Source organism: Sus scrofa, chromosome 1 (assembly GCF_054392235.1).
Source record: "Sus scrofa isolate SSC_HxYL_T2T_F1_AM1 chromosome 1, Sscrofa_HxYL_maternal_Yorkshire_Landrace_v2.0, whole genome shotgun sequence".
Classification (NCBI taxonomy): domain Eukaryota; kingdom Metazoa; phylum Chordata; class Mammalia; order Artiodactyla; family Suidae; genus Sus; species Sus scrofa.
The window spans coordinates 284090299-284112353 of record NC_139383.1 but is presented as its reverse complement, the minus strand read 5'-3'; the positions used below and the strand labels follow the sequence as shown (position 1 = coordinate 284112353).

Genomic DNA, 22055 nt, shown 5'->3' with positions numbered 1-22055 from the left:
AGTCCCAACGACAGGCGGAGGACGCCCATCTGCCCCGACTAGTTCACCAGATTCCTGCCCTGGGGAAACCGAGATAACCTCTGACAGCTATTTCAACTTTTCTTTTTTTGGCTTTTTAGGCCTGCAGCCGAGGCACACAGACGTTCCCAGGCTAGGGGTCCAATCGGAGCTGTAGCTGCCGGCCTACACCAGAGCCACAGCAACGAAGGATCTGAGCCGGGTCTGCGACCTGCACCACAGCTCCCAGCAACGCCAGGTCCCCGACCCGCTGCGTGAGGCCAGGGGTGGAATCCACATCCTCAGGGATGCTGGTCGGATTCGTTTCCCCTGCGCCACAGTGAGGCTCCCTATCTTAACTTGAACATTTATTATCCGTAAAAGAACAGAACAGAGCTATGAAATTCTTTTCCCTCAGAAACGAATGCTATACAGAGCTTCTTAAATGTCTCTCCTTTGTTTTCATTAGGCATTAAATGTGATTCTCACAATAAATCAACGCTTTCATTTAATCAAAGGAATGTTTATAACAACTGCCCTGAAATTATCCGAATGTGCCCAGAAGTCTGAGATCTTCATAAATTACTTTAAACAAACAACCAAAGACAATCATGATATGGGAAATCTAAGGCAGCAGTTAAAAGTGAGGCACCCTGGGGTCAGGTCTTGCCCCTTCCATTACCAGTTCTGGGATGCTGGGCAAGTCCCTTTCTTCTCTGCACAAGATCCTCCGGGTATCATACCACCTGCTTCATCGTTTTTGAAAAGATAACGGCAGACTCTGAATACAAAGGAGCTTTGTACACCAGAAAGCACTTCACAAATGCCAGGGCTGTAAAACAAGGCAATTCACCCAACAGAAGCTGAGTGCCTACTACGTGCTGGGCTCTGTGCTGAACAACAGGCAGGCTCCTATTCTCAGCCGTCAGTGCGGAGTCAGAGGCATACAGGCTACTCAATAAACGGACCATTTCGGCTGGTGACAAGCGTGAAGCTAGTGAGAGAAGACAACAACACAGTCCTCGGAAGAGCTACTTTGGACAGGGTGACCAGAGAAGGCTACTGTGAGGCAACATGTGATGTGAAACCTACGTGATGAGGAACAGCATTCCAGGCAGAGGGAACAGCATGGACAAAGGCCTTGAGGCAGGAGCAAGCTTGGTAGGTATGAGTCTGAATGAGAAGTCTGTGTCACTAAAATAGAAAGAACTAGATGTGTTCCAAGAAGTGGGCAAGGGCTTTGTAGGTCATGGGAAGGGGCTTAGATCTTATATGAAGGGTTATAGGAAGCAACTACAAGGCTTAGCAACCTGCTGATTTGTGATTTTTAAAACATGCCCTTGGGAGTTCCCTGGTAGCTCAGCAGGTTAAGACTCTGGCATTGTCACTGCAGTGGCTCTAGTCATGGCTATGGTGCGGGTTCAATCCCTGGCCCAGGAACTTCCATATGCAGTGAGTGCAGACCAAATAAATAAAATAAAACAAAATAAAATTTAGATGCCCCTGGACAAGGATAATTAATAAGTCTAAGGGGACAGAGTAGGAAGATCATTTAGGAGGTATTCTAGGCCAGCAAACGGTGGCAGGTGAACTAGCTGCTTCTGTAAACCCAGTCACACTCATTTCTCAGAGGCCATATGGAGTGCAGCCTATATGTATGTATAGTAATTATATATATTACTAAGTATACATAAATTACATTACATATTCTATAAACAGACATAAAAATAATTTGGACCTTTAGAGAAAAAGTTTGCCCTGTCTATACTACAGGTGATGGCAGCCTGGATAAGTGCTTCTTAAAAAACAAGTTAAATAATTAAACTACTAAGACTGTTGACAGAAACCCCATCTTTGACATTCAAATCTCGAGGCCAGTGGCCATTTGCTCTAACACAAAACACTGCACAAATCTTGCCTTACAGCAGTCCACGGCCAACTTGCAATCCTGCTCTCCATATTTGTTTTGGGATAAGCTTGTGGAGGTTGGCTGCTTACTTAAGTTGCAAAATTATCTTGAAGGACTCAGCTGGGAAAGCAGGTGGATTAAAAGGTGAGAACACTGCAGTGGCTCATGCCCCATGGAGACCCTTTCATCTGCCACAATAAACTGAGCGGTTAATGGCTGATGGGGCTTTTTCAAGATTAATGGCCCAGTTGTGTGGTTAAAGACAGACCAAAACACTGGCAGCAGTGAGGATGACCCCCAACACATGAAAGAAAAAGGTATGCCTATAAGGAGTCCCCCGACAGCGCGCATGTCAAACGACAAAGGCGGGACCCCAAACACAAGCTCCGCACGTTAGGCAGTGTCTTGGCACTCTTCCGATAACGCCCCTTGGCTTCCAAATCTCTTCCCTTCCTTTCAAAGTGGCTAAGGTGTTATTCCCGAGGCCTTGGCCTTCTTTGTCATTTACATGATACGTTTCACATGTTGCTGGAATGTAATTTTTTTTTTCCCCAAAGCTGATACGCTAAAAAAGCTACAAGAGCTTTCTGTTCCTATTTTTTTTTTAATTTGTTTTTATTTTATTTTATTTATTTATTGGTCTTTTTGCTATTTCTTGGGCCGCTCCTGCAGCATATGGAGGTTCCCAGGCTAGGGGTTGAATCGGAGCTGTAGCCACCGGCCTACGCCAGAGCCCCAGCAATGTGGGATCCGAGTCGCGTCTGCAACCTACACCGCAGCTCACGGCAACGCCGGATCGTTAACCCACTGAGCAAGGGCAGGGACCGAACCCGCAACCTCATGGTTCCTAGTCGGATTCGTTAACCACTGCGCCACGACGGGAACTCCCTCTGTTCCTAATTTTGATTCAATCAACAAGCATCCTTCTGAAATGTGACTGAGGATTTTCAGATTTGTTCTTAAATCAATGTTTGCTTCTCGTATCTATAACTTGGGAAATTTCCACTAAGAGAAAAACAATGTACAATAATGGTTAAGAGGTGTAGCTCTAAAGTCAATAACTGCATTTGAAACCTGGCTAAATAAATGTTAGATGTGAGTTTAAAATTTACAATTACACAATTGTAAATTTACAATTATAGCATAATTTACACTGGTATTATATATAAAATATACTAAAAAGAAACACTGTGTTCCCTTAATGATACAAATGCAACTTTGTGCTAAGAATGATTTTATTTATTTGGCTTATTTACTTATTTATTTTGCTTTTTAAGGCCATAGGCGCAGCATGTGGAGGTTCCCAGGCTAGGTGTCGAATCAGAGCTATAGCCGCTGGCCTACACCACAGCCACAGCAACATGGGATCCAAGCCGTGTCTGTGACCTACCCCACAGCTCACAGCAATCCTGGATCCTTAACCCATTGAACAAGGCCAGGGCTCGAACCCGCATCCTCAGCGATACTAGTCGGGTTCGTTTCTGCTGAGCCACGACAGGAACTCCCTAAGAATGATTTTAAATGCCCACTAAGATAATGAGTTAAAATTTAATGAGTGCCTACTATGCCTAGGCCCTCCGAGAGCATGTTAAAGATGCTCTTATTTATTCCTCGTGATGGTTCTTTAGGAGGTTAGTAGTATTATTTCCATCTTAAGACAAGGAAAATGAGGCTCAGGGCAGCTGAGTGACCTGCCCACAGTCACACATCTTTTTAGTGGCAGAAACAGCATGGAAGCCCAGGCCTGTCTGACCCCAGAGTCTATGCTATTAACCACTGGACTGAGCTAACTGCCCTTCCCCCAGCTTCTTAAACAGAGTCACTTCCCAAGGACTTAAAACCTAATGATTTCTAGTGCACAGAACTCATGCAATGCTTCCACGTTCAGTAACTGATCATTCCGAACAGGAGCTGCTTAAGGGACGCGAGGTACATTTTCAGTTAATAATGGTGCAGGCCAGAAAATAAAAAGAAGTCACAGAAGCCGAGATATTCCAAGAAAGCCAAGGCCACTGCAGCGCTTATCTGCAAGTGTGACCTTGAGGGCACTCTGCTACTGATTTTCTACTACTTGATCCACTTTCCCCCCTTTTCTGGGGGGAGGCAGTGAGAATCCGTTATCTTACTACCTGTGCTATTTTAAACACAGTAAGGGATGAAATACAAATCAACGCCATACCTATTTAACCTCTATTGCCAGCAGTTAGCGGAAGTGTGGAGGAGGGGAGCACGTGTCCAGGAGTCAGTCAGGAGTCCTGCTTTTCCAGCTAGTTCTTCTGGGGTATAACCTTGGGCAAGACCTTCAGGGGTCTTGCTCCCTGGAAAGCCCAGGGATGAACTAGACCAGTGCTTCCCAAAGAATACATAAGGCAATTCTGGGAGGTGCATGGAAGACTATTTTTTAGGTATTTTAAGTAAATCTAAATTTTAATGTGATTTAAAAATAGGAAGTAAATAGACTATCGAGGGTTCACTGGTACATCGAAAATCATAAAGCTGGTACACGAATCACTGAAGTTAGGAAACGTGGCCATTATATTATTCCTAGCTAACATCTTCAGGTTTTACACTCAAAGCAGCTCACGCTCTAGATCCAAACAGGAAGCTGTGACTACTTCCCCAGCTTCACAGTTACTGCATCTTTATACCAACTGGAAATAGGCAAAGTCACCCGCATACTAGGCCCATGTTACTCGATACAGTTACTGCCGATTCTCACGAATCCAGCAAGATGTGAGACAGAGGTGACAGCTCACACCCCCACTCCGGGAGGAGGAACTCAGCTTGCTCCTCTGGAGCCTCTGCTCCACGGTCGCCCAAAGGGGCCCTGCCCTGGCCCTAGAGAACTCACAGGCTGGGCTGAAAGTCTGGACTCCCCGCAGCAGGAAGAAACAGTATGTGGCCAGAGCAGTTGAGCGCGGGGGCTAAGGGTGAGCCAGTCCCGGAGGACAGGGTCTGAAGTCATGGTCACAGAGGCAGGTCCTTGTTAGGCATCCACTCCTGAGACTACAATGAAGACAAGGGTGTATCGGATTGACTGTGCACTTAGTAAGCGCCTGGGGGGACCCTCATTCAATCTTCACAGTGACCACAGAAAGCAGCTACAAGCTTCAATTCTGTGGGATCGGGAGCCAGGCTGTGCGGAATTGTATCCAGTAAGGATACCAAGGAAACAATGTAAAGCACCCAGAATGGTGCTGGGCATAGCATAAGGAACAAGAAATGTCTGCTCTTTTAACCTTTTATTTATTAGTAACAATAATACAGAAAAAAAACGTACATAGGTAAGTTTATAGCTTGAATGTTCATGTACTAAAATTAAAATGCCTGTGAAACTAGCATCCAGATCAAGAAACAGAATGCAACCAGCACCCCAGAGGCTGGTCCCATGCCTTCTTCAGCTGCTACCCACCCCATCTCCCAAGAGTAAACCTCCTAACTTCTAGTATTAGTCATTAAACACACCCACCCACCATCAAGGGTCTTCAGTCTACAGATGAGGAAACTGAGCCTTAAAGATATTAGACAACTTGTCCAAAGTCACTAAGCTAGTAAGTAGCAGAACCACAACTTGACCTCAACTTTGAATCCAAAGTCTTAATAACCACTTCACTGTACCACCTCCTGGGTATGCAGTAACCATGAAATGAAAAAAACTTACAGGAAAGTCCTTGCCTGGCACCCAGCAAAACACAACCTCAATGAATGGTAGCTACTGTCATCAGAGATGGGCCCTGGCTGACCCTGCCCTATTAACTGGCGTTAACCAAAACAAGGAATTCTATGTGCCAATCAAATAAGATACCTACTCTTCCTGGTAGCTTTTCCTGACAACTTCATGCCACCCACATTTGGGTGGAATTAAATACTCCCTTGTCTGTGTTTGCAAAGCACTTTATAAACTACCTTTAAGTAGCGTGACCTCACTCAGGTTATTGGTTATACTGGCTCCCCAGTACAGGGAGCTCTTTGAGTAGACCTGTTTCAATCATCTCGGTAGTTCCTGAACTAGGAGCTCCAGGGATTAGCTTTAGAGAATTAATGAACCTCCTGAAATTACATACAAAGCTATTTCGATATTTCTGAGGAAAGGTTCTAAGTTTTCAAGTCTGAAAAAGGTTCATGCTTCAAAAAAGTTAAAGAACTTCCCTCATACACAGCAACAGTCTTGGTACATGAATATGCTCATTAAACATTTGCTATATTTAAGACGATGTGGAGAAGCCTCTCTGTAGGCAAAATACTAAGACAACCTGCAGAGGCTCTAAGCTGAGAATCCCCATACTAAAGGCTCTAAAGAAGACATAACCTTTAGTTTTCTCCCCTATGTCCCATCTAATGGCACCAGCATCCCTTCAATGCTCTGTTCAAAGATTCTGCTGCAGATACCTCATCGAGATGGGAAACTACCCAACCACCTCTGCAAAGGAACCCAGTCCCTCTTAGAATGCAGAAGACACGGGTCTAAGAACTCTTACATATGTTAACTATTTGCATGCCTCTGAGAAAATGGCTTTATCTCCCTTTGGTTTATTATTTTCAAATATAAAATGAGAATCATAACCCTTGCCTATTTCACTTGGTTGTTGTGTGAGGATCTAATTGCATGGTAAGAGAAAACCAGCAGCAACCTTGTCTTGTTTAGCTTTACACTGGCCCAGCACCCAGCAAGAGGCCATGGACTCAGCAGGTCCTCAAATAATGAATGGCAGGTAATCCGAATCCCATCACAATTCTCAACGCTCTTGTAAGTGATTTGCTATCATTTGATATTAGGATAAAAAAAGGAGTTTGTGCCTCCAAAAGTTGTGGCTGTTCTTTCCCAAGTGTCTCCGTAACAAAACTCCAAACGGGCAGTATGAGACAAAAGCAACATGGTGGCCACAAAGGCCACCCGGGACGTCGAGGCCTGTGCAGAGGGGCTGCCGCTCCCCAGCCCTCCTGAATAAGGTCCCTGCAGAGTGTAGGAGCAGTGTGGCCGGGGCCCAGCTAGAAATCTCAAATTTTAACGCGAAATTGTTCTAGTTTCTAAGTGTTGCCACTGTGTGGTCAAACAAAGCCTGCCTGCAGGCCCACAGGGAGCCTTCTCCAGCCCATGGACCCTAGTTTGAGAACTCTGGTCTAGGCAACTTTGTACCTACAAACTAATCGGGACTTAAGAAACCTTAGTTTGAGGATACACACGGGCTATTAAGTCTTAGCTAAAAATGAGAATAAAAGGCAAACAGTGGAGCATGTGTTCATGGACCATCCACTTTCCAATACCAAACATGACGTTCAGTGCTTCCGTTAAAGTGCAGTGACCCAAATGGGCTCAGTCACGTCCCCCAAACCCTTTTACGAGAACTTGCTCCTGCAGGGTCCTCTACTGGGTTCCATCAGAGATACAGGGCAGCCCACAGATGTCCTGCAGACACTGGGTTCTCCAAGGGTCTGAGACAGTTAAAAGGAACGTACATGCAGGAGTTAGTCCCTTGTCAACTGTGGGCTGAGCTCCTCAACCCCTGGGCATGGCTGGGGCAGTCTCGGTGGCGTGAACGGAGAGCGACTGCGCATTCAGCACACGTGCCTTTGTCATTGGGCACAAACGCCACCTACACCACCTACGAGGTGAGAACAGGCAGTCCCTCTCGAGGAGCACCCGACGGCCTTTTCTTTAAACGGTGGCCACACGTTCTCTCACAGGAAATGTGAGTGCCTGCTTGTACACAGCACACGAGCCGAACCCCTCACAGCTCGGGCGCCAAGGGTGAAACGGCAGCACCCGGGGAGTATTTTCTGGAAGAGGCCTGTGGAACGTCTGTGGCCCCAGACCAATGAATAAATCAATAATTCCCCCCCCCCAAAAAAAGGCGCGGGTAAAGAATAGGTTTGCGATTTCTAAAAAGTCTGTCCCAAGGTTACTTTCCATGGACTTGCTTGGTCACAAACGCTTGGGTGCAGAATCAACACAATGCCCAACTTTAGGAAGCTCCAATTACACTGTATTTATGGGAATGGAACATTCTGGAGTTATGCAATGCAGAGGCACTGACTGGACAAAATAGGAGCTTAGAGTTCTAAAAAGCCCTAGCTGTGTGGCAAGAGAACTTCTATTTGGGTGATGTCTGGCAGACGCTGGCCCAGCCTGCGGAAGGCTGGCGGGACTCTGCATCCACTGCGGTGGCGGGACGCTTCGCTGTTAACATGCAAATGGGCCACTTGATGATGGATGCTACTACACTAGCAGCGTGGGCTTTCTGAGAACACTTTCATATTTTTAGAAAAACTAGACAAAACAATCATCTGTATCATCAACTCATCCAGGATCCCCATGAAGTCTCCCTGTAAGCTGGACGGATAATAGTCAGGGCAGAGGGCAGAGTGGCCACAGGACAGGATGACCTAACCTGGTTTTGAGTCCATATCCCACTCTCGTTAGGATCCTGCCCTCTCTAAACTATAAGCTGAAGAGACACTTTACTTTTGCTAACCAGCCACTAACTTCAGAGAACTGGACATGATGTTTGTTTGTTTCCTTTTTTAAAATACACAGTTTTATTTATTTTTGTCTTTTTTTTGGGGGGGGGGTGGCTGCACCAGTAGCATATGGAGGTTCCCAGGCTAGGGGGTTGAATCGGGGCTGTAGCTGCCTGCCTACACCACAGCCACAGCAACGCAGGATCCGAGCCGCATCTGTGACCTACACCACAGCTCATGGCAACACAGGATCCTTGACCCACTGAGCAAGGCCAGGGAACAAAGCTGCGTCCTCACGGATGCTAGTCAGATTCGCTTCCGCTGAGCCGTGACGGGAACTCCTACCCAGCAGTTTTAGATCTTTGCCACTAAGACTGAATCAGATCACATTTCTACATTTGTGCAATTCCCTACAAAAATGGTTACATTATCTCTTTGGCCAAACACTATTATCTCATTGAACTTCACATGGCTACAGAAATTTTAAATTTCATATGACATCTTCAGAGACTCCCTTCAGATCTTGGAGTACCCCCCCTCACCCCACCCGCCACCCCCAGTGAACGAACAGCAACAATTGGTTCCCTTTGTTGGAAAAGGGTCCAAGGGAAACACAAGGAGGCTTCAAGATGCCAGGAGGGAAGCTTAGTGAATTAGGGGCTGGACTCCACACACCAGACTAAAGAGACTCTGCAGGTTTAAATCCCAGCAGGCTCAACTCAAGCTCTGTTGTGATCTTCCGGAGAAAGAGAGCACCAGACAGCTTACTGCTCCCTGACAAACTTATGAGGCCTTACAGACTGTCGCTGGTGTTTATGAGGACACATGTGAGAAAGGAAAGCTTTGTAATCATTTTAAATAAAGAAATATACTGTCTTTTATCTCCAGTTCCGGGTGTGTGGGTGTGTGTGTGGGGGTGTGTGTGTGTGGAGATGATGTCTCTGCAGCAAGCTGTGTACACCACGGTGAAGCAAAACCATCATCAGATGCGCACATGAGTTCCTTTGAAGTAAACTTTACTATAAGCACATAATACTTTAGATTTCTAACATTCCATTCTTGCCCAACGCAAATCTATAAACGAACCTAAAATTACCCACAAACCTGTTTTTTTCTTTAGCTTTTAAAGGCCATCAAATCCTTGGAGATAGTATCGACCTCCAGCTGTTAATATTCAGAAGTAATACACTGACAGCACTGTCTCCATGGGACTTATTACTGCTCCAGTCAATGGTGCATTTCAGAGCTGGGAACATTTCCAGTGACGTTTCCTCTGCTAGCAGTAAACACACTGCTTCAACAATCCACATTAGGTCAGCATTTAACGGAGGGTCTCCCTCCCTCTTGAGCAGGTTGTCCAAGAATACGAGTTCAACCACTGGCTCAAGAGAAGCAGAAAGTCTTCTCAATGGTTCAAAATTCATTTTAGGTTCAACTACAGGCCTTCTGCAACCTGAGGATCTGAGCTCTTTAGGGCAGTGACTATAATTCTTCCTGGATACAGAGGCCAACAAGGTGATTGTCACACGTCAGCACAGAGTGAAAGCCATTACATATTAGTAGCCAGTGAGAAACAAGGTTCAGGACCCTGTGCTGTAGAGGAGAGCAGGGCAACACGCCGGCAAGCAGACTGGCGGAAGGGGAGCGGGATGGCATGTTCATCCATTACAGCCACTGGTTGGCTCTGAAGTCTAAGGAAGATGGAGACTCACTATTGTACTGCTTGGTGCCTAGGCAGTAAGTGACAAGTCATCAGACAGAATTTTAGGCGGAACCACAGGTTTGGAAACTTCTGGGATCCAATGTAAGGTCTATAGGAGCATCAGTATTAAAATGAAAAGTCAGTATCTGGGAAACAGGTAGGGTTCCCTCCCCTGGAATACTGGAAAGAGGTGTAAAGATCGTATCTTCAAGCGACCGAGTGGAGACTTTCTTCTAATACAATGAGTCCTGGGGCTTTCTGTTAGGAATCAAGCAGTAATTAGTTACAGCCCAACTTGTAAAGTATCAGTTAGTATGCCTACAATTAAACAGGAAGAGATGATGAGCATAAGACACTCAGCAGACGTTTAAATGTTAGAGCTAACTCGTCAGGACGTTTCATGCACCATACGAGGACATGTCCGGCTCTAAGCATCATACCAGAAACCAGAGTATTTCTGGCAGGTCCCATATTCATTCTCCAGAGAAGTTTGCAACCTCTTAAAAATCAGTTTATTTAACTGACAAAATGCACGACATTGTCAGATGGTCAAATCTCACTGTTGGAATGACTCCATATCATATGCTCCCTGAAAGAGGAAAAACTATTGCCCATAAGGAATTTTTACTTCTCGTGGACCACCCACACCTATGTAACATCTTCCTTTCCCCCTCTTCCCGAGCACCTTCAAAGGTGCTCAATTCCCAACACCCAATTCCTTACATTCCACCCTCGAAATACAGCAAGTCTGAAGAGGATATTTCCCAAGTTTTAAGAAACTACTGGGCCTGAAACAGCCACCTGCTGTCTAGACCCAGGTCCTCACCGTGAGCTCCCCAGCCCCTTCCTCTAGTGAACCTCAGAACCCCACGCCGGCTGCCCTGCTGGTCCAGCCCCAGAGCGGGGGCACGACAGGGCCAGGCGTCCTGGGTAAATCTTTTCCCAGCGTCTGTAGGCACCTGGGAGACCCGCCCGACAGGCTGGGCCTGGGCCTCGCGGTGGAGCCTCATCCCTCTGCCCCTCCCGGCTGCAGGAGCCCCAAGGAACGGCTGAACCCAGGTGAGGCGTCAACCCAGGCTACCTCCTGCCCCCAGGCCGGACCCCCCTCTTCCCCATCAGGCCCGACCCTGCCCCGCCTTGGGCTCCAGTGCTCCCGCCAGCTGGCCGCGCCCGTACCTGCCGGACACGGTGCAGGGCGTCCACGAAGCCCTCGGCCTTCATCCCCACCGGAGCGCTCTGCCCCTGCACCAGCTCCGCCATTACCGCCCCCACTGCCGCCGCCGCCGCAGCCACCGCCGCCACCGGGCTCCCCTGTCCGGCCTCCAGCTCCGCTTGGGGACCCGTAGCCGGAAAGGGAAAGTCGCCCCACTTCCGGCGGAAGAGAAGCCAGGAGGCTCGCCGACGCGAGAGGAGCCGCGTCTGCTGGGCTGGGGTCCGGGCACGTGACCGCGGTCCGGCCGGAAGTGGGGGCGGGGCCGCGGGCGCGTGGGCGGGTCCAGCGCGTGAGGCTGCCGTCCCGTCTCTGTGGACGCGTCGCAACCCCGCCATTCCCAGATGCGGTTTGGTCCAGGGCCGTCGGCGAGGTCATGACGGGCCCTTGAGGTGTGTGTGTGTGTGTGCGCGTGGCTCGAGGTGTCCTGCTGTTGGTCGTTGGGAAATTCCGAGAGGAGTGACGTGGCTTTGCCCAGACGGCACCCTGGCCAGTCCTGGTTCACCAAAAGCCTGACCCTGGCTGCCTATCTCGGAAAAGACCATTGACTAGGCGTGTTGGGACCGAGCGCTTTGAAATGGCACCGTGAGGACCCAAAGGGAGGCTGGAGGGCAAGGAACAGCACTACACAATGTCAGTGCCCGACGTTTGCAGAGTTCTGGGCCCAAGTTCTTGCATCGTAATCAGTTTGCCCGAGGATGGGCTAATGCCACACCTGGGGTTGCCTAGCGACAAGGCTCAGGAGGGACGCTCCTACTGGAAAGCCAGCGTGGTGTCTTTTTACACATTCCTTCATGAACTTGGACTCGGGGGAAACAGGAAATACCACGAGACCATCATCGCTTCCCTGCTTGCCGAGTCCAAACAGTATTGCAAGAGGGCTTCTTGGAAGGCTTAATTAATTTTTTACAGTGATAGTAACTAGATATAGATATTTCAAAGCAAAGGAAGGAGTCTTAATGCGGGAACGCATTTGAGTTTTGAAGTGGATTTTACAAATGAGCAAACTCTTTCTCCCTCCCCCCCCCCCCCACAAAGACACAAGGCTTAGAGGCTTGGCACACATCTTATTAGTGGTAGGTCCAAATTGGACTCACAAGATGACTCTCATGGTGAATATTTCCAAGTCCTATGTTGCCAATTGGATATTAACGGGGAGTTATGGTGTCAAACATTTTACGCCCATCTTCAAGTTTTGAAGGAAGATGAGCGCTGAGAAAGGGGAAATGAAGTAAAATCCACCGTGCCTTTGTGTCAGCATACTAGGAGAGTTTAAGTTTTGGAAAGCATTATGAAGGATAACTGGCCAGTAATCAAAGAGCAATTCCTCATTTGTTAATGACTTCACTACTGGACCGTGAGTTCCTTTATTTATTTATTTATTTTATTGCTATGAAATGGTTTTTAAAAACATACATACATTCTTTTTTAAATATTTCCCATCATAGCTCATCCTAGGAGACTGGATACAGTTCCCTGTGCTACGTAACAGGTCCCTATCATCCATCCATTCTAAACCTAATAGTTTGCATCTACTAACCCCAAACTCCCAGTCCCTCCCAGCCCCTCCCCTCTCCACTGGGCAACCACAAGTCCTCTCCAGACAGTGAGTTCCTTTAGAACAGAGACTTGAGTCTTACCTTTCCCTGTATCCCTAGGTGCCTAGGGAACTTATTTTGAGTTGAATCAAGCCAAAGTGGATTCACTCCTCAGTTATAGTAAAATAAAAGAATTTGGCAAAATTGCAATATTGGAGATGATCATTTCCGGACAAAACGTTTTGCCCCATGCAGGAAAGCACGTAGTTCATTGGCTGTTGTTGAAGTGCCATCATGAGGCAGAACTGACATGCCAACACACTTACTTGTGGTCCAGCCTGCATGTGTTGAATGTTTTAACTCTGCTGTTCTTGTAAAAATCAAGGATATGCCATCAGCCTTCCCAAACAGGAATAGTTTTATTGACCCCATATCACGGATACTTGTGTTTTGAGTCTTTTTAAAAATCTGAGGTCATATGAGTATGTCATCCAAATTCCAGCTGGCTCTCCCTTGAGTATAAGTAGTGAAAACAGGGTTGTTGGCTCAAATATGAGGCACAGTTTCAAGGCTTTGTCCAAAGACCACAGAGTGCCTAAGTAGGAGGACAAGGGTCTGATTCTTCCCCCTTTTAGTGTTTGAGTAACTTGGGGCAACTCATTTATTTCTGGGGGCACCCAAGAGGAAGTTGACCCAGACCCAGTCAGGTCCATGGTTATATGTTCTGCTGACACCCTAGGCGTCATCATCTTAGCTTTGATCACAACTGCTTTGAAATCATCGTGCAATTATGTATCGTCTGTCTCTGCCATTAGAATAAAACCTCTGCTGAGACAGGGACTGCGCTTGCCTTGCTCATTACTGTACCCTCTACCTAACACGATGCCTGGAATTTTGTTGGCTCTCAGTATTTCTGAAATGCATGAATGAGAACGCTTTCACCCAAATTGGATAGGAAAAGATTCTCAGAGATTTTAAAAGAAAACAAACAAACAAACAAACAAAAAAACTACACCATGTACTCTGTTTGTGACTGCTTTGCATATGAGACTGTCACCTAAGTCAGCCATCCTCCCCTAGGTTTTAGAGGTGCATTACTGATGACACTGAAATGCTTCCTTAGTTATCACCAACTATAAGCCACTCTAAAATGAAATTGTATCACTAAGGAGAGTCTGGGTTATGCTTCATTAACAAACCTCACCATTTCAGTGGCTTATAAGGAGTTCCCTTCATGGCTCAGCAGTTAACAAACCTGACCAGGATCCATGAGGATGCAGGTTTGATCCCTGGCCTTGCTTGGTGGGTTGAGGATCCAGTGTTGCCATGAGCTGTGGTGTAGGTCGCAGACTGCCGCTTGGATCCTGCGTTACTGTGGCCGTGGTGTAGGCTGGCAGCTATAGCTCTGATCTGACCCCTAGCCTGGGAACTTCCATATGCCACAGGTGCAGCCCTAAAAAGACAAAAAAAAAAAAAAAAAAAAAAAAAAGAGAGAGAGAGAGAGAGAGAATCTCCAGCACTGATGGGGAATAAGGACATTCCTTGGAGCAATGTAAAGTGATCTGGTGTTAGAATGGTACCCTGTGTCTTACCACCAGAGTATGAGTACCAGTCTCACTGTCCCATCACCCTACTCGCTATAGAATAATATTACACCCTCAAATAAGTTGAGAGTACTTGCAGGTAAATTTTTGGGGACCATGCTTGTCCAAAACAGTCTTTATCCTGCCCTCTCAGTGAACAGTTTGGACAGTTGTAGAGGTCGAGAGTGTAAATAATTCTCCTTTAGAACGCTGAAGGTATCACTCATTGTCTTCTAACATCCAGTGTGTTTTTTTCCAAGTTTTATTGATAAAATTTGATACACAACAAACTGTACATATTCAAGGTGTTTACTTTGATACCGTTTTACCTGTATGTAAATCTGTGTAGCCATCATTACTGTCGTCATGAACACGTACACCCCCTTGAAAAGTTTCTTCAGGCTCCCCTGTAGTTTTTCCATCCCACTCCCCGCCCAGTCCTCCCAGTAGCCCCTCCTCTAGCCCCCTCAGCCACAAACAATCACCAATCTGTTTTTTTTGTCAGTATAGATTATATTTTCTAGGATGTTATCTAAAAGCACCCAGTATGTGCTCTTTTGTCTGAGTTTCTTTCACACAGCGTAATTATTTTGAGATTCATCTGTGTTGTATGTATATCAATAGCTCATTCCTTTTTAATTGCTGAATCATGTTCAATTGAATGGGTACATGCCATAATTCATTTATTCATGAACCTGCTGGTGGATATTTGGCCAGTTTCCAATTCGGGACTGTTATAAATAACATTGAATATCAGTCTTTATAAGGATACCTACTATTATTTCTCTTGAGTAAATACCTAGGAGTGTCTGGATCACATGGTAAGTATACGTTTATTGTGATTTATTATTTAATGGGTACGGTTTCAGTTTGGAGTGATGAAAGAATTCTGGAGATGGATGGTGGTGATGGTTGCACGACACTGACAATGTTCCTAATGCTACTGAATTGTACTTAAAATGGTTACAACAATAAATTTTATGTTATATATATTTTACCATGACAAAAAAAATCACCCTGGGAAATAAAATTTCAAGGTGTCAAAAGTGGGGGAATCCATTGGAATGCTGCTGTGGACACTTATGAAGTGCATGCCGTGAAAGGAGTGGGCTGGCAATGGAGCAAGGCTGGCAAGTCAGGAAGGGCTGTCTTTTCATCTCTCACCTTAGTAACTGTCTCGTGCCTTTTGGGGCTTCTTCCTTTCTGTGGCCAACTTGCAATTTCTGCTCCTCAGACTGGAATATGGAGGCAAACAGCCCTGGAGTTTACATGACACCATTTCCAGCCACCTGAAGAGAAAAGCTGACTTCGTAATCTTCATTCCAGTTTTATATTTCTAGGGCAAGATTCTGATTGGCTCAGAAAGGTCAGGTGTCCACTCTAAACCAATCAGCTGCGGCCAGGAGTGGAGCTCCCCATCCACTTCTGAATGGGAGTGAAAGAGAGGGAATCCTTCTGTTCCAGATGGACTCGGTGGCTGGAAATGTTTCCTGGATAGACAAAAGTCAGTGCTGATAACGGAGTTTATATTCCTTCATAGCTTCTTTTTGAGGAGTTGGAATTACTCTCTCATTCTCTTGTCCTTTCCATCACCTTTATGAGACAAAGTCAGCAAACACCAGATATGTTCCCTGAGTGGAGGAAGTAAAACAGTGATGTCAAGTGACATATCTAATAGAAATCACACTGCTATTAATTTCTGTATCCTGACACCAAGTATCTGGTCCATAGTGCCACTAAATTATGTTAAGTAGATGAATCCCAATTTACCAAATCCCAGAGTATTATCAGTTGGGTAGAGTTTCCCTCAGATGAGCTGCTAGAATTGAAGTGGTAGCAGCAGTTCCATCCAGAGGAACTCCTGGCTGACTGTAGGAAAATGGCTATAGATCATTGTTTGGTCCTCACCCTTGATGGATAGATTGGCTGGGTATAGAATTTTAGATTGAGGTAATAATTTCCAGGACACTCCTTCATTATCTTCTAGCAAGCATTGTTGCTGTTAATAAGCCCGATGCAATTCTGATTTATGATCTTTTTTGACTTTTTTTCCCTTTTCTTTGGAAATTGAATAGAGTCTTCTTTTCCACCCCCAGTATTCTGAAATTCCCCAGTGATGTGTCTTGAAGTGGGTCTTTTTTTCCAGTCCCGTTGTGTTGGCCACTCAGTTACCCTTTTGATGTGGAAATTAATGCCCTTCAATCCTGGATATTATCTTTAACTGCTTAATTGAGCATTTCCCCCATTATTTTCTCTACTCATCTTTCTAGAGTTTCTGTTATTCTGATACTAGACTCTCTTTACTGGTCCTCTAATTGTCCTGTCTTTTGTTTGTCATCTCGTGTTTTGCTCTTTCTGGAGGTAGCCTCAATTCGATCTTCCCGTTGTTCTGTAGAGTTCCTCCCCCCTTTGGGTACATCTGCAGCATGTGGAAGTTCCTGGGCCAGGGAAACCCCCGAGCCACAAGAAGACTCCTAGAGTTTTTCATTTATGCTATTGTGTTTTTAATTCCTGAGAGCTCTTCTTTGCTCTTCCAACAGACCTTTCTTTAAAAAGTAGCCCTCTATTCTTATTTTGTGAATTGAATACCTTCCCCTATCTTTCTGAGGATGGTAAAGATAGGGGTTTTTTTTTAAGATAGTTTTTTAAACAAAAGTTTCTTCTCCCTGCACAGTTCATGTTGCTTGCAGTTCAGTGTTGTCAGTTATCTTATGGATGGATGGATGGATGCATGGATGGATGGATGGATGGATCTAAGTACGTAGGCTTTATGGTCCCCATCTTTCCTGTTACGGACTTTCCTTAGATGTTTGGGAATATGTGGTGTCCTGTTCATGCTTGTCAGAATCTTTAAATTGTTCCTCTTGGACCAATTAGAGTCCCCATAGAAAACTCTCCTAGTCTCCTTCCTGGAAAGCAGAGCACCTATTTTAGTTTAAGTTATACATTAAACTGTATTATATGATTAATACAGATGTGTCTCTCCAACAAGACCATCAGCTTCAGAGGCAGCAGCAGTGTGTCCATGTTGTTTGTCATTGTGTCTCCAGCAGTAAGCCTGTAGAATGTGTTCAGCAAACAATAATTACTATAAACTAATGAGTAGATCCTTTTGGTAATGTCCGATCATATTCTTTTAATCTCTGCTTTATTGATTTTTATTGCGATATATTTCAGGCATACAAAACAGTATACAGAATAACATAGTGAATAGCCCTATACCCAATGCCAGTATGAGAGATCAGCCCTGCAGTTACCAGTGAAGATCCCTGTGTAACCCTCCATGGTCCTGGCCCACTCCTTCCCTTTCTAGTGGTGGCTGCCTTCCTAAACTTGGTGATCTGTGTTCTGATGGGTGCTGCATTCTCATGTGTGTGTGGGGGGGGGGTCATGCTTTCAAACATGATATATAAATGGTATCACGCTCTATGTATCCTTCTGTCATTTCTATCTTTTTAATTTTTTTGGCCCCACATGTATTTTTGAGATTTATACAGGTTCACATATGCAGTTGTATTTCAGTGATTTTCCCTCTGTTGTTCACTAAACAAATACACTAGAAATTATGTAGTTTTTCTCCCGAGGTTCCCCATTTAGATTGTCTCTGTGGTCGGCTCTGTTACAAAATGATATTGCAACTAGCTTTCTTGAACTTATGTACCTGTGTCATGTTTGGCAGGTTCTCTTGGATAGAGACCCAGGAGTGAAGTCACTGGGTGGGGGTGGGGAGGGTGATGGGGAGTATGCCACCTCTGCTTTGCTAGATAAAGCCCCGTTGCTATCCAGTGTGGACACCATCTCCCGTCTCCAGAGTGGGACGCACATCCCACCAGCTGCAGAGGAGTTCTTGTTACTCCTCATCCTGGCCCACACTTGTTATTATCACAGTTGTTATTTTTTGAAATCGCATGAGTTAATTTTTTTTTTCTTTTCTCTTCTTTGTTTAGGACTGTGCCTGTGGCACATGAAAGTTCCCAGGCTAGCAGGTGAATTGGAGCTGCAGGTGCCGGCGTGCACCACAGCCACAGCAGCCCCAGATCCGAGCTGCCTCTGAGACCTATGCAGCAGCTTTTGGCCATGCTGGATCCTTAACCCAATGAGTGAGGCCAGGGATCAAACTTGCATCCTCATGGATCCTAGTCAGGTTCTTAGCCCACTGAGCCACAGTGGGAACTCCAAAATCGCATGCGTTAAAAATTTTAAATAAATATTTAAGAATTAATTTTTTCTTTTTTTTGTCTTATTGCCATTTCTTGGGCCGCTCCTGCGGCATATGGAGGTTCCCAGGCTAGGGGTTTAATCAGAGCTGTAGCCACTGGCCTACACCACGGCCACAGCAACGCGGGATCCGAGCCGCGTCTGCAACCTACAGCACAGCTCATGGCAACACTGGATCCTTAACCCACTGAGCGAGGCCAGGGATTGAACCCACAACCTCATGGATCCTAGTCGGATTCGTTAACCACTGCGCCACGACGGGAACTCCCCTAAAACATTTTTAAGAGTCCGGTTCAGTGGCACTAAGTACGTTGTTTGTAATCATCACCACCATCCTTTTCTAGAACATCTCTCCTTGTCTCTCCTCTTCTCATAATGAAACTCTGTATGCATTGTACATGGGTTCCCTGCTTCTTCCTCTTCCAGGCCCTGGAAACCCCCAATTTACTGTCTGTCTATGAATCTGACTCCTCTAGGTGCCTCGTATACGTGAACTCGTGCACTAGCAATACCTGTCCTCCTGTGGCTGGCTTATTTCACTCAGCAGCATGTCTTAAAGATGCATTCGTGTTGTAGCCTGCGTCAGAATTTCCTTCCTGTTTAAGGCTGAATAATATTCTATTGTGTGGTAATGCTTCTGGTCACCAGTTCCAATATGGGGGGGAGGGGGTTTCCCACACCACCAGCCATTGCTCCGGACGCCAGCTGAGTGTCCCACAATTTAACTCAGTTCTGACACTATCTTCCTGGAGAGCTGAGGGCTCAGTCCCACAAGACTGCCCACCTCCCACTTCAGAGGCCAATTGCAAATCCAGCTTGTCACCTCAGCCTCTGACCCACCAGCTATATATGGATGGTTGCAGTGCCTCTCTTTGGGTTAGATTAATTTGCAAGAGAAACATTTTACTTACTGGGGTAAATATCCTTACCTCTTACGCCCCTTATACTGGGTTTATTATAGGAGGATGTGACTTAGGAACAGCCAAACGGGAGAGATGACCAAGCAAGGTGTGGAAAAGGGCATGGAACTTCTGTGCTCCCTCCTGAAACCTCCATATGTTCCCCAACGGGAAGTACTTCAAACCCTGGCTTTCGAGTATCTATGGAGTCTTCATTCCAGAGGCACGATTGATTAAATCATTGGCCATTGCTGATCAATTCAACCTCCAGCCTCTTGCCCCTACTCGGAGGTCAGGGGGTTGGGAATGAAAGTTATAACCCTCTAATCGTATGGCAGGTTCTCCTGGCAATCAGCCCCCATCCATAGGACGGGTATACAATCACTCATTAACATAGCAAAGACACCTTTCTTATCACTTAGGAAATCCCAAGGGGTTTAGGTAGGCTGTGCCAGAGATAGACAAAGACCAAACATACCTTTCTTCTTATAAATCACGATGTCACATGTATGTATATCATAGTTTGTTTATGCATTCATCTGTCAGGTACTTGGGTTGCTTCCACCTTTTGGCTACTGTGAATAATGTTGCCATGAAAATAGCCGTGGGAAGTTCCTGTTGTGGCTCAATGGCTTCTGAACCTGACTAGTATCCATGAGGATGCAGGTTCAATCCCTGGCCTCATCCAGTGGGTCAGAGGTCAGGCATTGCTGTGAGCTGTGGTGTAGGTAGCAGAAGCGACTCGGATCTGGTGTTGCTGCGGCTGTGACGTAGGCCGGCACCTGTAGCTCAGATCTGACCCCCAGCCTGGGAACTTCCATATGCCACAGGTTCCGCCCTAAAAAGCAAAAAGCAAAACAAAACAAAACATCACAAAAAGAAAATTGATGTGAAAATATCTCTTTGAGTCCCTTATTTCAATAAACTTGAATTTCAATTCATGTTCTTTTCGTAGGAATGCACATACTAGCTCTCCAGGAAGATACGTCCCTCGAGGGCTTACCTCCACCCCTCGGCACTAGGAGATGGGCCTCCCCATTCTGTGGATAAGGAAACCACGGCTCAGGTGGGTTGAGACACTTGCCACAGCCACCTAACTCTCTCTTCTATGGAAGAGTGCCCTTTGTTGTCTAACAAATGAACTCAAATTTAGCAGCTTAAAACGAATTTACATAATCTCACAGTTCTGTAGGTTGAAAGTCACATCACAGTGTAGCTGGGCGCTCTCTCCTTGCGGTCCCACAAGGCTGAAATCAAGGTGTTCCCTGGGGCTGAGGTCTTCTCTGAGCTTTGGGATCCAGGCTCATGGGGTTTTGGAATCTGTTTCTTTGCGGGTGTAGAGGCCGTGGAGGCTGGGCGTTCGTGACCGGCGGGAGTGCATCTTTCAGGTCATCTGCGAAGGGCTTCCTTCATTAGGATAATCTCCATTTTGATGAACACAGAGTCACCTGACTGGTAACCTAATCACAGAAATGCTAGCCCCTTACATTCGTGGGTCTCCTCTCTGTCTAGACAGGGTGTCTACACCAGGACCCTGGAGCTTTGCCATCCGAGATAGGAACCAGTGAGCGCTTCTCTTCCAAAACAAGCTTGGCGGGTTTGGAGGGAGTGGAGGTCGAGGTGGGTTTCAGCCACTCATGTGTGCCTGGGAACGAAGGGTTTCCCGGGTGGTGGGACTTTGGTATTGAAACCAGGAAAGTCCTGGGGCAGTGGGGATGAGTGGACTCTCTCAGGAGTTGACAAAGTAGACCCCGTGAAGGTCACCCTCCTTGTGGAGCAGCCATCCCCGATTATTGTCTGGGGCTTCAGGAAGGGCAAGAGAATTCAAGAGGACATAAGGCAGAGTGAAAAGGAAAGCAGGCAGGAAGGGAATCAGAAGGGGAAATACGGCCTTGACTGCACCCTATGGTACTCTGGGAGTGGAATTAAAGCTGCCAAATACACTCAGTTGTAATTCTTTTTTTTTTTTTTTTTTCCCTAGAGCCTCACTCATGACATATGGAGGTTCCCAGGCTAGGGGTCGAATCGGAGCTATAGCCACTGGCCTACACCATACCATAGTAACTCGGGATCCGAGCTACATCTTCGACCTACACACCACACAGCTCACGGCAACACCAGATCCTTAACCGACTGAGCACGGCCAAGGATCAAACCTCCGTCCTCATGGATACTAGACAGATTCGCTTCCTCTGAGCCATGACAGGAACTCCCTGTAATTCTTCATTCAATGAGTTTTTCAATCTTTTTTTTCCCCCGAAATACCAACACTTGCTTTTAATAAGTAGTCCCATATAGAAAATTAAGGTTCCCTGAGCATACGAGTATATGTGCTCAAAGGCCATATTATGTGAATAATACTGAGATCATATGTGGATCCAGGCACATAAGAGCTTATAGTTTTATATATTTTTAAAAAACGTAGTAATAATCCATGGTTATAAATACATGTTAAGAGACACCAGTAGTGTTCAGCTTCCAGAATGGAAAGTCACTTCAGAATGGGCCAGAGAAACTAAGAGAGATCAGAGAAAATTTGA

At 46.0% G+C, this 22055-nt stretch overlaps 1 protein-coding gene and 1 long non-coding RNA gene across 52 annotated transcripts in view; one reads left to right on the top strand and one right to left on the bottom strand.

The window, feature by feature from the left end:
- Nucleotides 1–16420, bottom strand: part of FUBP3 (far upstream element binding protein 3) — a 55269-nt gene extending 38849 nt beyond the window's left edge. For 20 of the 45 annotated variants that reach the window (XR_014829520.1, XR_014829082.1, XR_014829081.1 and 17 more), the window contains exon 1: nt 11244–11421. Coding sequence is in view for 17 of the 45 variants with exons in the window: in XM_084997780.1 (XP_084853906.1) it covers nt 11244–11327 (84 nt within the window). In the remaining 28 variants the exon portion in view is untranslated. 45 annotated transcript variants of the gene reach the window in all.
- Nucleotides 11547–22055, top strand: part of LOC102163670 (uncharacterized) — a 43473-nt gene continuing 32964 nt past the window's right edge. For 4 of the 7 annotated variants that reach the window (XR_014829265.1, XR_014829267.1, XR_014829268.1 and 1 more), the window contains exons 1-2: nt 11547–12634; nt 20471–20581. This is a non-coding gene — a long non-coding RNA (uncharacterized LOC102163670). Of the gene's footprint in view, nt 12635–20470; nt 20582–21027; nt 21136–22055 lie in introns of all 7 variants that reach the window. The other 3 variants (XR_014829266.1, XR_014829264.1, XR_014829263.1) reach the window with 2 other exon arrangements.